Source organism: Lycium ferocissimum, unplaced genomic scaffold (genome assembly GCF_029784015.1).
Source record: "Lycium ferocissimum isolate CSIRO_LF1 unplaced genomic scaffold, AGI_CSIRO_Lferr_CH_V1 ctg4949, whole genome shotgun sequence".
Classification (NCBI taxonomy): domain Eukaryota; kingdom Viridiplantae; phylum Streptophyta; class Magnoliopsida; order Solanales; family Solanaceae; genus Lycium; species Lycium ferocissimum.
The window spans coordinates 26,417-44,043 of NW_026725821.1; the positions used below are offsets into that span (position 1 = coordinate 26,417).

Sequence of the window (17,627 nt, forward strand, 5' to 3'; positions counted from 1 at the left end):
TACAAATAGCTTATACATATACAAAGGTCAGACATCGTCTCTAAAGTGTCGCATGTACAAATAGATATCACAGAAGCCAGCAAGGCTATCATAAAGCACAACGTCCTAAAATATGTACATACGCAAGCCGATGAGGCTGCCACGGCGAGTGGGACCGCCCAAAACATATATCATACGAAAACAACTGAACAGTAATACTCACAACCCACATATATGTCTAGAAACCTCTAAAAGTAACAACGTAATCATATGACGGGACGGGGCCCCGCCGTACCCCTGAATGGACATATGCATATACAACGGAAGAGTCTGTACCAAAATATAGGCTCGGAACAAAGGAGCACTCCAAGATAGCAGAGTAGATGTCCTAAGCTGGCGGATCACCAAAGTGGGCGTTCGTACTGCGGCATGAAACGCGACCCCAGAAAGTTGGGGGTCACGAAACGTGTCGAGTATGCAAAGCATGAAATATAATAAACAAGATCATAACCGGAACAAGAAGTACAGTAAATAAGTACAATATCCAAAATACCAAAATATTTATTTTTGAAACACAAGTCATGCGAGAACATGGTCGCAAAGTCTTTGGCGCCATAACACATCATAACACCGTAAAATTGCATATCTCATAATCTCTCCATAAACGATAAGTAACACATCATAAATAAATATAATATCCAAAATACCAAAACATTTACTTTTGAAACACAAATCATGACATAATGGCCCGTGGCTCGAAAGAGGAACATGGTCGCCACCCGTCTTTGGCGCCATAACACATCATCCTAATAGATAAGTAGACTAAGATTTCATATCTCCGTAATGCCACTAGAACATATCTCCATAACACATCATAACGCCATAACACATCATAACACCGTAATATATATACGAACGTAGCGATCCGAGCCCCCTATGAAAGTTACGACATTATACGACATAGGAACAAAACTTTTTATGCAACATTTGAACCATAACACATCATACTCATCGAATATAGCATAGTGCGCACGATGATATAACCGACATGCCAAAAGAAAGAAAGGGGCCTTACAACAACTACTACTAACATTAGTTATAGGCACTTAAATTCAATCTCAAGCTAGCAACAAGAAATTCGGCGTATGCACGAGCAACAACCCCGAGTCGCGAGTAACCATATGCATATAAATCATCATTACATAGTTCGACAACATTCCATTTACATTCAATTCAACTAAGTAAGCCAACATCAACACTCACATGTTCAAGTACTAATCCGAGATCATTCAAACAAGATCCAAGAACACTTCAAACAACCCGCACAATATTCAAAACAACCCAACCAAAACATCACTCCACCCGAAACCTCCCCAAACCCGACAAGCACAACAACAACACATTCCTCTCTCCCAAATTCATGAACTACACCAACAATCCACACTCTAACAATATCATTCTCATAAATATAAAAACTACATACAAATCACGTTGGCTTCTAAACAGCCCACAATAATTACAACTTCAACTTGAATCATTAAACTTTCATTATCATCATAGCATCCACAACAACAACAACCAAAATACTAAATAAAATTAGTTCATTCCTTGCCATACAAAACAGCCCATATTCGGCCACCACCCCAACACAAAAATTTCATGATTTTCATCCATTTATACACTCTACAACACACACAAACCATCCATAACATATGAAAAAGAAGATTAAACCTTACCTTTTCCACTTAACTCCACAACTTGGCTAGGGTTGTAAATGGTAAAAACGAATGGTTTGATCGCTCCAACAACTATTTCACATTAACAAGGACCTTCCAATTGGTTGAATTGCTAGAAGAAAATATTTTTTCGATCAATTTTTCATGGACCTTGTTCGGCTAGACCATGGCCGAATATGGATTCTTTTTTTTTCTCCAAGGTTCTCCAAGTTTCTAAGGTGAAAGATGAATATAATTTGTCTTGCTAGTCATCAATTGTATGCCTATATAACTCATCCAAGTGGCCCATGCCCCACACATGGCTTGGATCAATTAAATTTGGCCAAGCCATGGGTGGGAACCCACCTATGCCACACGGCCAACTTGGCCTTTGTTTCATGAATTATTAACTTTCCATAATTAACTTTTAACCCCAAATTTTCCTTAATATTCCATGCCAATAAAATCATAAGCAACTTGTGCCTTAAAACAAAATTGGAGGTTAAGAGTCTTTACCTCGTATGCCGAAATAGTCTTGTCCTTAACTTATCACAGTTAGCTCGGAATGTCCCAATGTACAAAATACAGGATATAACAGATTAACTCATAAGGAGTCTTTCCATTCAATACAGTAGTTAGTTCAATTAATAAGATAAACTGTGGTCAAGACACATTCTCTCCAAAATGAGATCGGCATATTCGCTTGGAAACGAAGTGCATGAGCAACATTCAAAATATGCCGGTGCTTCTGTTCCACTCATCCATTTTGCTGTGGGGTATCAACACAAGTTGTTTGATGCACTATTCCCTGCTCCGCAGAGAAAACATGAAGACACATGTGTTACGGTTCACTTTTACGTTGGTTAAGGCATAAAAGTTACTACAAAGTTGTTGGTGCTCAAATTGGATTTTTGTATTTCTAGAGTCGCCACCTAATTTATTATGGGAAACTAGGAAAACCAGATTTAAAGATTTTTCAAGCAAGAGAGAAATCTTTTGGTACCAAAGTTCGAGATAAGGGTTCTGGTGATCCCTTAGGGAAGGTTTACGCACCCTAGTATTAAAGATCCGTAGAATACGGTTGACCTATGAGCTTCAATGTGTCATTTAACTGTATTTATTTGTTTTAAAAATGTTAGTTTTCCTCAAAAAATCATCATTCATTTGTATCATAAACTCCAGGAAAAATTTGGCAAAAAGTCCCCTTAGAAAAAGGGGGTTTTAGGTTTCAAAAATCCATATAAGTGTTCAACTCACTTCATTTCCGGACCAAGACACACTCGGGATTCCTCTCGGGTAGAGTCACTACTATTTTGGTCCTAATGATATGAGTTTTTTTCTTATAGGTTTTATACACATATATAAGAATATATGGAGTATATCTCCTATTTTATACATATATACATAGGAAATGCTTATTTATTTGAAGCTCATATGGGCCAACTCATAGTCTAGTCCAAATTCCATCTTACTTCAAACTTGGTCCGAATATATTTCTCCTTGATTTGGTCCCTTAAGTTTGGGCTTTTGGCCCCAAAATACCCTTTATCCTATTTTGAAAAAAGAGTTTGTCCAAGTTAAAGGCAAAACGAGTCATTGTCTTGATTTTGAAAACTTGGTCTTTTACATCTATTTTTTCTCAAAATTCAGTCTAAGTTATAATCCCCAACAGTTGTTAAAATACCTCTGGTGCAGTCCAAATTACAACCAAAATCGTACAGCCTTGTTTTCCTTTTTCAAAGAAATTCTTTTGTGGGCTTAAGGCCCAAAAATCATTTCCGTTTGATCCATTTATATCCGAATCGTACAAGGGGCAGAAGCCCAAAAATCATTCAACTTCAATCAAGTTATTAGACCAGTTCAGATTTAACAAATTAAATACCGATTTCATGCAAAATTAGGACTAGTCGAGTTTGAAAATCTTTGGGCGACATTCCTACTAATACTAGCGTTTTCCCTAAATTCTAACATTCATAGGGGTTTCAATATTATACATATGTTTTCACAAATACATTTACATCATGTGAAATAAATAAAAGGAGGAGAGTTTAGGCTGGTGGGCCTACCTAATCCCACCAGTTGCCTATATTCACCCATAGGTGGGCCTTCAAATGCAAATGTTAGCTTCCCTTTCAATTTTTCCTGCGGACTCGATCAAGAAAGGTTATTGGGCCCTTGGCCCAATGGAATAGAAATCACCCAAACAATGATGTTTCATGCCAGCAAAAGGGAAAAGAGATATGAATTAGGACATGTTTAAACTGAGACTGAAGTAAAAGAAAACTTGTGTAATAGATGCATATAAGGCATGTAATTCTAAAATATACATCATTCAATGAAATAGTAACTCGACTAGACATTCGTACCCATATAGACTGGAAACAACAAAGAAAAAGGCCCAAAATTGCAAATAACTATAGACTTACAACTTTAAAGCCCTTATAAATTAAAACAGCACAGAAGCAGGCCCAACATCAAAAATAAAAAAAAACAGGCCCACAAGATCATCTTCTTGAACAAAACAGGCAATGCCACACAAACAAATATACACAACCATAAGCCGATATACCATGGATATATACACACCCATGGAGATACTAAAATAGCCCAAAAAGGAAAGCTTTCACCCTCTTGTTCCTGATGCCGCACAAGATCCAAGGGGTTTCCAAGAACCCCAGGCATGGCAGACACCAGGGAAAGCTTAAGCTTAATCCTTAAGTGTCATTTGGCATCTCCATTTATATGTTAAGCTCATGGTATATAGAGGAGTGTTCAAGATTGGTATACTAAACTTACAAGAAGAAACTTAGCTATACTTATCCACACATATAGTATACAATCACATAATTAATTAAGTTAATATGGCACAAAGGTCTGGCCCAAACACAGATGGCCCAACTGAACCAAACTTTAAAAGAAATGAAGAAAGTAGACAGCCCAAACTCTAATCGTATACTTAAAGAAAAAATTCATATGAGGTTAACAGATTTAGATCAAGGCAATTATGGCCCAGAAATGAGGCCTAAAGAGTTTCATAACAATCAATAAAGTTAAGGTTCAACAACAAGACATAGAGGAGTAGGTCCAAAACCAAGACACAACTTAACAGCAAAGGCAACATTTATGGACTCATATGGGTGGTATACCCACCATATACCAAGTATACAAATCCTCATATACTACAGAGTATATGACAATCATGTATGCCTAGTATACTGGGGTATATCCCTCATGTACAACATGTATTCACACAATCCACTTCATAAAAACTCACAGAAAATCTCAGATACACATTGATATACCTCATATGCATTCAACAAACAAATTCACATCTGGACAGAGATAGTGCATGCTTAAGATGCTATCTTAAATATGTAAAAGGGCATTCCCTAAAGGAAACACTACATTCAGCAGGTATTACTCCACATGTAGACAACAGTTTAACAAGGTATGCATTAAGACACTTAGAGGAAATAGTAGGAAAGCACAAAGAGGAAGGCAGGTCTCAACAGATTACATTTGACACTTTAAAAGAGTTTACAAAGAAAACCTTGAAGGACTTAAGCAAGATTCCAATCAAACACAGAAAGCTTTATTCACATATGCTCTGAACTTAAAGAAATTTGTAATACAACACTTGACTCACAGAAAAACCATTCTAAACACCAGCATGTATCAGACTCAATCAAACAAGATGCTGCACCCACTATGTTCAACTAACATGCTTCCTAGTCACAACTAGCTTTCAAAATAGGATAAGACAAGCAGGGATAGGCTTTGACAATCAAATGGACAAAAAACATGACCATAGTAGTAGGATACCCATATAGAAAACTTAGTTTCAGCATTTAAACACAGAGAGGCCACACACCCAACTAATTAGGTCCAGAACCAAGCACATAGAGTAACAACATAGGCTCAGACTCTCAAGTTCATCAAGATCGGTATGCGAAGCCTCAAATGAACTTAGCTATAGCATACTTGGACCCTTTTAGACTTCATGTTTCATATTGTTAATAGGAAACTAGGTGACCTAAACTAAGACAGACATGTTATAGATTAATTAGGCATACAAACATGATCAACAGGGTCTCAACCTATATAACACCCACAACTAATCACATAGCAATGTATAACATGTGTGCAGAATCTATTAACATTTTAGTATTTTGCACATGAGAGTATCAATTGAAAGACATGGTCCAGTCAAGGTAAACAAACATCCATATAAACTGATTTCCTCAACACTTTAGACCTTGACTGAGATTTAAACATGTAGAATGACAGCACATGCTCAGATTCTCAAACTTACAGGGAAGACTAGCATACACAGACTCAAGTAGGCATGGATATGAACTTAACCATAATTAGGCATGTCTAGATAACATGCACATCTCTACTTTATACTTCACATCATTTTGCTGACAGAATACTCAAGTAACCATAGCAAATAGGTTGACCATAAAACAGTTAGTACATATAAACATAGATGTTAAGCTAAATAAAATGAACTAACATGAGTTTGGAGAACACGCTAATCACAGGCAAAAATCATTTTAACATAAAGCTGGTAGATGGCTAAACTAGTTCAAACAAGCCTAAACAAAATTTTTCCTCACATACTAAGACTCTTAAAACAAACATGAACATAACTTGAGCCTATCTAAGGCGAGTGATAAAACCCCAACAATAATCAACTGAACTAAACCAAGCTAAGCACAACAAACAGATTTTAACTTCTTAAACAAAATATGGACATTATTCAACTGATTACAACTAACATCTACTTAACAAACAACTAAGCTAATACTTAATCTTCCTATTAAGATAAAGCAACATGTAATTTATATGCTTGAACAAACTAGACTAATATACCAACATGTTAACTACACAGATCAAAACAACAATTTGCAAGCCATACAAAAAAGCAATAAGCTAACACAGAGCAACTACAGAATAGGAAAGAATGCAGAAAAAATAAAAAAATAAAAAGATAGGAAATTACCTATTTTTGGAGCAGCCTTAAGTCGAGATTTTGGACTTGGAGATCTTCTCCTCCCAAATTAACTCAACTACGAACCCAAAGAGCACAAAGAAGACACAAATTTTTAAACTTACTAACTCAGAAAAGTTAAAGGTCTCAAAATATTGAAACCCTAGGTTTTTCGAGTTTTCTGTGTACAAGTAAAAAAAAAAATTCCGATCCTCTCTCTTTGCAAAGTTGGGGTTCTATTTATAAAACCCCTAAATCATAAAACCCTAAGTTCCAATCGATGTGGGACTTTTGAAATTTCTCAATTGCATATTATCACAACAAACATCAACGGCTGAGAAAAAGCAAACAAACAGATAAAGAGTTAGATTTAACCCAAAAATGAGTCGATCTTCTCGTTTCTTTGCGAACCAATGAGATTCGTCGATTCAAACTTGCAACACAACAAAAACCATTAAAATTTCTCAGTGTATTTGACCGTTGCTACACGAAAAGTCAAATAATAGAGAAAAAGTGAGAAGATATACCGTGTTTGGGGTTGAGTTTGGTGAAAATGGGTGAAGATAATAAATTCTTTACCTCAAATGGTCGGACGAATACTGAGAAAAGAAAAATCAACCTGCTCCTTACCATTTTAAGTCAGTGTGATGAGGAGAGAGAGAGAGGGTAACATGGCAGCGCCTAGCCTTAGGTTGAAGACAAACAACCCCTAAAGGGGTTTGTTTGGCCGTCCACTTACCCCTATATACTTATGTTGTAATGGGCCGGGTCTGGCCCTATATTGGGCTGGACTCGGCCAAATAGAAATAAAATGGAGGGGTAGCCCATCGTATACGCGATATATATATATATACATATATATTTTTATACTCGTGTATACACGCGTATACATGGAAGGGTACAAAAATGATTCTTTAAAAGATAGCAAACAAAAACATATTGAAAATGCCTATTGATTAAACCTTTCAATTATGACCAAAATTTGTCAGTATTTAATTAATTAATTAACTAGAGACACGGCCAATTTCATAAAAGGACTTTTAATTGCAAACATAGCCTTAATTGGCTTAATTTAAAGACCAGGCTATTTTACTTATGGTCTTATTTGGTCCAATTAGCCATCTTAGGGTAACATTTGCAAAAATGACCTTAATTACTTAGACCAATGATTTTGGCCCTTTCATATAAGGTTACAATTAAACTAAATAACAATTAAAAGGCTAATTTTGCAATAATGACTTCAAATAAGAAAATTGATTTTCAATTGGGTCATAACTGGACTATTAATTGATTATTCCAATTATAGTAATTTAATGTGTAATTTACAGAACAAACCACAATTAAACACTCAATTAATTATGATAAATTCTAATAAATTGATTAAACACGGATTGAGGGGTACAATGATTAATTTATTTAATTAGCCGGATTCCTTGTATTAAACAGAGCAAAATACTTTGCAAAATTGACATTTTAACAATTTAGACAATTAAGTGAATAATTGTGGTAAATTATTTTCTCTCTTGGTTAATTTTAGCAAAAGTATTATGATTTAAAAATACTTAAATTAATTTATAATGTTATAGAAATTATTTTATCAAGAAAAATTGGTAAAATATTATCTAAATAAATTTATAAAATTATTTTGACTTCTTAAAATACATATTTCACTCTGTTTAATATTCAAGGACTCTGGGTAATTAAAACAAATTATGGGAGGTCAAAAATTAGGTGTCAACAACGTGAACTCTTTACCGTTATCGCTTCTAAGTATTTTCACCCTTCTTCCAAACTGAGTAATTACCATGGAACAAAATTGTTTTATCTTATGCTTAGCCTCACTTTTCTCGGCCATTAAGTAGACCCACACACCACAAGAAAAATCATCCATAATAGTAAGAAAATACATTGCACCACAAGAAGAAGGAACACGATAATGGCCCCACACATCACAATGAATTAATTCAAATAAATCAACACTTTTATTCTTACTATTAGGAAAAACTTCTCGTGTCTGTTTTGCTCTTAAGCAAATACTACACAACTCATCTACTTTATTACGACTACTAATTTCAGGAAGAAAAGAAACTATCTTATCGGAGGGATGACCAAGGCGACAATGTCATAAATCAAAATTGTCCACTTTATGTGTGTTGTTTGCTTGTGCTTGAGCTCGTGTTGCTGCCTTGAGATAATACACCCCATCGCGTTGTTCACCTAAACCAGTCATTTTCCTCAAAGTCCGGTCCTGTATCACACCAAGCTTCTCATCAAATATGACTAAACAATGATTTTCAATAGTAAGCTTAGATACAGAGATTAAATTGCATTTTAACTGAGGTACATAAAGAACACTATGCAATTTCATATTATTTGCGAGTATAATAGTTCCGATCTTCGAAGCGATAGTCGTGGAACCGTTTGGAAGGCTGACCAAATATGGTGGCGCATCACATGAGTCACTTAATAACTTAGCATCACTACTCATATGGTGAGACGCCCCTGTGTCGACAATCCAGCGAATTCCAAAAACATTACCTAGAAACCAGCGCAGTCCACTGATCATTAGATAACCCCGTCCAAGCATTCACATCTGCCTCTGTCTTACTATTCGATTCGGTTGCTTGAGTAACATTGGCAACTGCTGCAATTCCACGACCAGTGCCACTACATCCGGTGCTACCATATCTGTTGCCACCACGTCCAGAATTACCAAAGCTTCCAGATTGTCCGCCATGATTCATTAGTCCTTCCTCCTCCTTGTCTTGTACCCTACCATTCAGGATACCCGATCAACTGAAAACAGTCTTTTTCCTCATGATTCAGTTTTCCACAATAAGCACATCTTAGTTTTTTCGAGTTATTAGATCGTCCGCCACTATAGTTGCTGTGAGCATGAGATAAGGACTGCACAACAAAGGCTACAACATCTGCACACTCCTCCTTAGCTCGAGCAACATTCCGATGTCGCTCCTCCTGTATAATCATGGCATAGACTCTATTTAACGTGGGCCGAGGTTCCGTGCTCAATATGTTGGAACGCGTAATCCCGAACACCTCATCATCAAGTCCCATCAAGAATTGATGAACTTTCTCCTTTTCACGTTCTTGCACCAGTTCCTTCGCTGCCCCACAAGTGCACCCAGCACATACGCATATTGGACTTTTTGTATAGCTAACAAGTTCTTCCCCCATGCTTTTCAGTTTACCGTAGTATGCAACAACAGTTTGTCCTCACTGTTTACAGGATGCAAGTTTGCTTTTCAATTGGTGCATTCTCATGTCATTACCAATTGAAAATTGTTCTCGCAAGTCTTCCCATAGTTCTTTAACAGTTTTTGTGTAAGAGATCGTCGAACGAAGTGGCAGATCTATTGTGTTAAAGACTCAAGCAACCAACATCGAATTGACGGCATACTAGTCATTGAGTTCAAATCCTTCTTCCTTGGGTTGTGTAATCAGTTCATCGATAAAACCCAATTTCTTTTTGGCTCTAAAAGTGTTTCTCACTGCCTCAGCCCATTCAGCATAGTTTTCGCCCTTCAAAACCACAGGAGTCATACATATTCCTGTGTGATCTGCCGAAAGCAAAAAATATGGAGATGCCGGATCATTCATGGGAGTTTTGCTACTTCCTGATCCACTGCCTCCGTCTCCATTCTTCTTCTTATCGTCGCCAACCATCTCCCAATTTCTTCTGGGTTATGGCTCTGGTACCATGAAAAAGTTTGAAGGAATTAACGTTGTATTCCATTGAATAGGCTGAAGCCAAATACATATATACAAATCCTAAATCTTGCTAACCAGGAAAACCTTTCGTAAATTAGGTAATAGTCTCCTAAATATATACAGCTTCCTAAAATATTGCACCGCCTATTTATGCTTATGGTACATCTCCTAATATATTATGACGGCGCAAATAAAATCAAGTGCTAGTTGTGTAATTGGTTTCGTATAGTGTGAGAACTTTATGATGCCAACATATAAAAGTTAACCCTTATTGTATACCGTCTATAAAAACTATAATTATGATCTTATTGAAATAATCTTGCGTACGTTATTACTCTAACATGGAACTCATTTAATATTGTATTCTACGTTTCTTCCAAGCATATTTAAACTGTAATTAAAAATAAAATAAAGTTGTAGTTAGTGATTTAAAGTTTCAACTAGTACCTTCATAAAGAATGTCTTGAAATCATCGAAATTTGACATTATATTTGGTTCCACTTTATAGAGTGATTTTGATTATGTTAGGTAAATACTAAATACCTTTCTAACACTGGTTGCACATTGTAAGCTTTGAGGAGATGAGTGTTTTATTCATGAGGAAAACACCCCAATATATACAGGACCCTATACACGTATAGTCGTATAGTTGAGTACAAACTCTCTTAACAGATAGTATTTGAGTTTATCCTAAAGTTTAACTAACATGTAGTTGGAAATATAAAGATATATGTTTTACCCCGAAATCGGATAATAAGTTGAATTTGTAAATGAGGTATAGGATATGTGGCACTTTAATCTATTTTTTGGTGAACAAAGATGTATATGTATATTTCACTTATGAAATGGCCTAAATATGAATTGGTGTGCTATAAAAAACTGAATAATGATATTAGGGATTTGTTTAAGTTAAGATCTTATGTGTATTCCAAGCAATGTTTGAATAAGGTGATTCAATGAATTGTTTAAGCTGGAAAATCGGACCAAAGTCTCAGGAAACCAAAGAGGGAGAGATTTTTTATATATATCTATATTCAAAGTACAAAGCTCTTGGATCTAAAAAGTCAACCCTCAAAAATGAGAGAATGCCTCCTATTTATAGTTTTCCTCTATGGGCCTTCTATACATCATGGGCCCCTTTTAGGATAAAGAAAACCTAATATGGATAAGGTTAGGTCGTACGGTCTAACACCCGTAAGACTGTCAGAAGCAGGTGGCAGATTCCCACACGTGGCGGGCAAATAACCGATTATCCGGACCGACGGCCACGATCAGAATGGTCACGAAGAAATGGCTAATGTACCACGACCGATTTCGCCATATTCGAACCGGCAAACGGCCACAACCAACTCGGCCATATAAGGATCTGACACGGACCAACCACGATAAGGAGTTATCTCCGGATACAACGAATTCACGCAAAGCTTCTTCGGATCAGACACTACCGTTCGTTCTCTTCCTTTTACCAATCCCGAGTTGCACCGGACAAACTTTACCCGGTTTTTACCGTATACAGATAGTCCCCACACTTTTTGGACCGAGATCATATCGGAGTAACGGGAAGTGGATGAATAGTGCAACCGGGGATCACATTGGCTCGTTCTTATCTTCTCGTTTTGGCGGGAACAGTTGTCACCTTCTTCTGTCATTTGCCACGTGTCGTACCCCGACTGGTCCAAGCTCTGCAACCGCCGTTACGCACGTCCCTTCAAATCACGTCCTCATTTATTACGGGACACATGGCGCTCGCCGATTGGTCGGGATTTTTAACCGCCCGATCCCACGCGTGTATATATAACCTTCCATATGCTTCCTTCTTCATTTTACTTTCTCCATTTTCACCATCTTCACTTCAAACTTCTTCACTTCACTTCTGTTCTTCATTTTATTTTACCATCTTCTTTTTCATCGTTGATTCTGTCATCTTACCACCCATATTTGCCACTTAAATTTGCTTGCAAGGAACCCGTTCCACTCCAGTGTCGCTTTGCTGATCATTTTTTTCCATTTGTGCTTTCGTTTTCCTTACTTCACAGTTTCCATCCTCTTACCTTCATCCCTTTATCAAATTTTCAAACTCTCCACCCATCACAAATGTCTGCCAATACTGAAACCACTTCCCAGGATATTCCCTCGGTTTCCTCCCAAGGGGCTGAGCCGGTGTCTCAGCCGAAGGGAAAGAATGTGGCCGAGCCTACGGCTTTGGATATCGTGCCGATCAAACCCAACTTCAACAAAGAGTTTGAAGCAGAGAAGCCTTCATTAGTTTCGGATAGAGGGTATGACGTAAGGCGATATCCCTCTTCCATCACCGAGGATAAGCTTGACCAGGTCCAGACTGATTGTGGATGGGATAGCCGTCCGGTGCAAGTATTTGCTCCTGGCCCGGATGAATCTATTACCGGCCACCGGGAGGGTTTCTTATATGTTTACACTTACCCTTTCACGCTGAAGCTGGAACCTGCAATTGATCCGGTCGTACTGGAGATGTGCCGGACCTACAATGTCACCCTCGCACAAATTGGACCGATAATCTGGAGGACGGTAGCTTGCCTCCGGTTGTTGGCCAACAACGCCAAGAAACCATTCACGATGGCACATTTGATCCGCCTGTATTCCCCGAGGCGATTCCGGGGAGGCGTAATAAAATTAGCCAAGAGAGGCCGAAATCCGATCTTCTCAAAAATGGACGAAGATAGAGACCGGGGCTGGTTAGAACGCTTCGTTCGAGTGAGGACCTCGGATATTATCCCGGAGGAATACATGCCTTTCCCGAAAAAATGGAATGACAATCGTAAGTGTCTCAATCCCAACTTCATTAGTTTATGCTTCTATTCCTTCATTCAGTCCCTTGCGCTTACATTCCCCCTTTCTTTCTCAATAGCCACGGCAAGGATACCCCCGGTCATCCCGCATATGAACGAGTGGGTCGAAGCGCTCCTTGACCGGCATACACACGAAATGGCCTAAATATGAATTGGTGTGCTATAAAAAACTGAATAATGATATTAGGGATTTGTTTAAGTTAAGATCTTATGTGTATTCCAAGCAATGTTTGAATAAGGTGATTCAATGAATTGTTTAAGCTGGAAAATCGGACCAAAGTCTCAGGAAACCAAAGAGGGAGAGATTTTATATATATATCTATATTCAAAGTACAAAGCTCTTGGATCTAAAAAGCCAACCCTAAAAAATGAGAGAATGCCTCCTATTTATAGTTTTTCCTCTATGGGCCTTCTATACATCATGGGCCCTTTTAGGATAAAGAAAACCTAATATGGATAAGGTTAGGTCGTACGGTCTGACACCCGTACGACTGTCAGAAACAGGTGGCAGATTCCCACACGTGGCGGGCAAATAACCGATTATCCGGACCAATGGCCACGATCAGAATGGTCACGAAGAAACCGGGCTAACGGCCACGACCGATTTCGCCATATTCGAACCGGGCAGACGACCACAACCAACTCGGCCATATAAGGATCGGACACCGGACCAACCACGATAAGGAGTTATCTCCGGATACAACGAATTCACGCAAAGCTTCTTAGGATCAGACACTACCGTTCGTTCTCTTCCTTTTACCAATCCCGAGTTGCACCGGACAAACTTTACCCGGTTTTTACCGTATACAATATAACGTAAAGATAAACATGCGGGGATGTAATTCAAATACAACATGGCTGATCCACGACCATAGTCACGTGAGATTTTCTCCTACACATATAGTGGAACCAAAAGAGCAATTTTCCCTGATATTGTGAAAGTGCAAGTTAGAGTATGATAATTGTAAATCCTAGATTTGCCTCTAAATCAACCATATTCTCAACCACAATGAGCATTAATGCATTCCTTGTTGTAGCCAGACATTTGCATCTTAATTAGGAGTACACCTTTATCAATTAGGTTTCTTCTTTCTAGAATCGGAATCGTCAATTGATTAAACGACTTTCATTTTCCAGAATGCAATAGTTTCGCTATTTAAATGACACTATTTCCTTATTAATATGTTTCAAAAAGCATGACACATTTTCATATTTGCAATCAATTGAATTTTAAACTTGTCAATTTACTCTTAATGACAACTTTAATAGCCTCAGATCTCATCACATGTTTAAGATCACAAGTTTAAAAGTCTGTCTTTCTCTCTTAAATTAAACTTTGCACATGTCTCTTCCAATAAATTTTCTTTAGATAATATATGAATTGCTCCGTTCATATTCACAGTAAATTCTTATGATAAATTTTAAATGTTTTTGGTTTGTTTTTACAGAACAACTACCATGAGTATGTGAGGCTAAAAGCTAGGGTTGAGCTCCTTCAAAAATCTCAGAGGTAAGGAATTAGTGATCTAATTAAATCACCCTGAACGAGTATACTTGATTTTTTTTATTTTATTTTTTGGTAGATATTTGACACTATCACTTCAATGAAAATAATTTTAGTTAGCTAAGTTTTCTCATGTATTCCCTATACACCTGCTTCTTTTATTTGTAAAAAAATAATCTGGCATTAATATTTGTTTTTATCAATTTAATAGAAATCTTCTTGGAGAGGATTTGGGCTCACTAAATTCGAAGGAACTTGAGCAGCTTGAGCACCAATTGGATGCTTCCTTGAAGCAAATCAGGTCAAAGAAGGTAATTCCAAATAATTCAATTCGAACTGCTAATTTTGGACTAGATGTGTACCTCCCTTAGCTTAATACCTAAATGTTGTGAGGATTTAACCTATACTCCCTGCGTCCCAAAATAATTGTCATGTTTCATTTTTCGAGAGTCAATTTGACTTATCTTCTTTGGAACTAAAACGGATTATGTTAATTTAAAATTTTGAAATTAAAATTTAGATATTTGAAAACTACACGAAAAGTATAATAAGTTGCAATTTTTTTCATATCATCATAATGAAAAGAATATTGTTCAAAGTTTGTATAACTTGACTCTCGAAAAAAAAAATGTGAAAAGTAATTTGGGACGAAGGGAGTATACTAATAATGTAATTTCTTTTGCACTATATAACAATCTAATTTAATCAGTTATATTAGACTGCTTGCCTAGATTATATTACTAGTTCCACTTGTTATCGATAGCACGTACATGACTTATGCTTGTGGTGGCCTAATGGCGTAAAATTCATTCATAGAAGTTAAACTAATGTTGTAAACATGAGGAAACTGACGAAAAATGAATAAATTTCATTTTACAACACCAATTTTATCTGTAAGCACCTTTGCAGACTCAATCCATGCTGGACCAGCTCGCAGACCTTCAGCAAAAGGTACACCTTCACATTACAAAATTCATTTATCCTATCAAAAGGAAATTATAAAATTCTAATATGGGTATAAATTTATTAGGAGCAAATGCTGGCAGAAACAAATAAACAACTTAGAAGCAAGGTATGAAAAATCATCTAACATAGAAACTTAACTTGAGCATTTAATTTGCTTGTCAACTTTGTATTCAAATCATTCTTTGTTATGTTTATCAGCTGGAAGAAAATGCAGCTCGAATTCCACTTGGATTGTCCTGGGGAAATAATAATGGAGGGCAAACAATGCAACCAAATCGACAAACTGATCAAGGATTCTTTCAACCTCTGGGATTGAATTCTTCATCTCCTCAATTTGGGTATTACTTTTAAACTTGGCAGAGTCCGATCCATAATTTAATGCTTTGATTGGGTTGTGGCAAAGGGTTTATCTGAATCACTTTCATCAACATATCATACTGCGCAAATAAGACAGTTTTTTAATTACTACTTTCTCCGTCCCAATTCATGTTGCACCTTTCAGATGTCGAGAGTCAAACAGTATAATTTTGACCGCGAATTCGCGCATGGAATCTGTAAGTTTTTTAAAAAAATAAAATACATACTATTTGAAAATTACGTAAAAAGTACAATAAGTCACAATAATAGATAATTCAAAATATTTTAAAAGATATATTGAAAAATTATGGTAAAAAAAAGACTTGTTTGAATCTTGAAATCTGAAAGGTGCCACATAAATTGGAATGGAGGGAGTATATAAAAACGGAGACTCAAAAATTACTTAAGGTCACATAATCAAATCTTAAGAGTGACATTTTAGAATTATTAGTAATTTCCTTATATGATTATATTCCTAATTCCATCTCTACCGACTGCTAATATGTTGGAATTATCTATGCCTTGCAATTAGAGGCAAATTCATTCAGGATTTGAATTTTATGGGTTTAACCTTAAAAGATTTTAGGATTGAACCCAATTTATTTTTAAAATTATGGGTTCATACCTACTATACCTTGTAATTTTAGTAGATTTTTACAAATAAGTTTATGTTTCGCGTCGGAAGTACTAGGTTCAGATGAAACTGGTATGATAATTGTGCATCTGCCCTGCCTTGCATTCATTAGCTTCGTTCGAAATTTTTGAAGTACTATAATACACTTAATGTTTTTTTTTTTTTTTTATTTAATCTTCCTTATGCAGATACAATCCCAATATGGGTGCAAATCATGAGGCTAATGCAGCAGCAACTGCTCACAATATTAATGGATTTATTCCAGGATGGATGCTGTAATGGATTACTAAAATATGTTATCTCTTTTTCTCCTTGCATGACTAATGCGAAGATGATATTAATTTCTGTATTCTCGTTTTTACTGTGGCCACATTCTGTATTTAGCAACTTGTAATTATTGTTGAAGCAGAGAGGACACTAATACACTCATAACTTGTTATAAAAATAACAACTGCTGATGGTCCCATCTGAACTATGCAAAAACATCTATATCCTATGTAATTTAACGGAATTATTGCACTGTGGTATCTTGGAATTGATGATTATAGGCGATATTTTTGTTATCATTTTGTCCAACTTTAAATACATGATTGTCTAAGTGGCAGGATTCAGATGAGTCGTCTTCACCTATATATGCTTTGATGATTGAAGGATTCAGATGAGTCGTCTTCACCTATATATGTTTTGATGATTGAAAGACTTTATATCGAAGGAGTAAATGATGTCGGGGTAACAACTATCCAGTGTATCTTATAACTTCGTTTGAGTTGATAATCTAGCTTGTTCTTTAAGAATTTGTATCTATTGTGACTCTCTACGTGAACGTGTATAAAGAGGATGGTTCCTCAAGTCCGTCACATCAATTGAAACCTTCTTGAATATTGTTGAGCTAGGCTAAATTCATGTTTTGATGACCAACAAATAA

General features: G+C 36.5%; 1 protein-coding gene across 1 annotated transcript in view; it reads left to right on the plus strand.

Moving 5' to 3' along the window:
• The window catches only part of LOC132044585 (MADS-box protein J2-like), a 34,494-nt gene extending 17,240 nt beyond the window's left edge, over positions 1–17,254 (plus strand). Inside the window, exons 3-8 of the mRNA XM_059435080.1 lie at positions 14,690–14,751; positions 14,957–15,056; positions 15,655–15,696; positions 15,776–15,817; positions 15,910–16,049; positions 16,891–17,254. Of these exons, the coding sequence (XP_059291063.1) occupies positions 14,690–14,751; positions 14,957–15,056; positions 15,655–15,696; positions 15,776–15,817; positions 15,910–16,049; positions 16,891–16,981 (477 nt within the window). The 3' untranslated portion in view covers positions 16,982–17,254. The remainder of the gene's footprint in view (positions 1–14,689; positions 14,752–14,956; positions 15,057–15,654; positions 15,697–15,775; positions 15,818–15,909; positions 16,050–16,890) is intronic.
• The last annotated feature ends 373 nt before the right edge of the window (positions 17,255–17,627 follow it).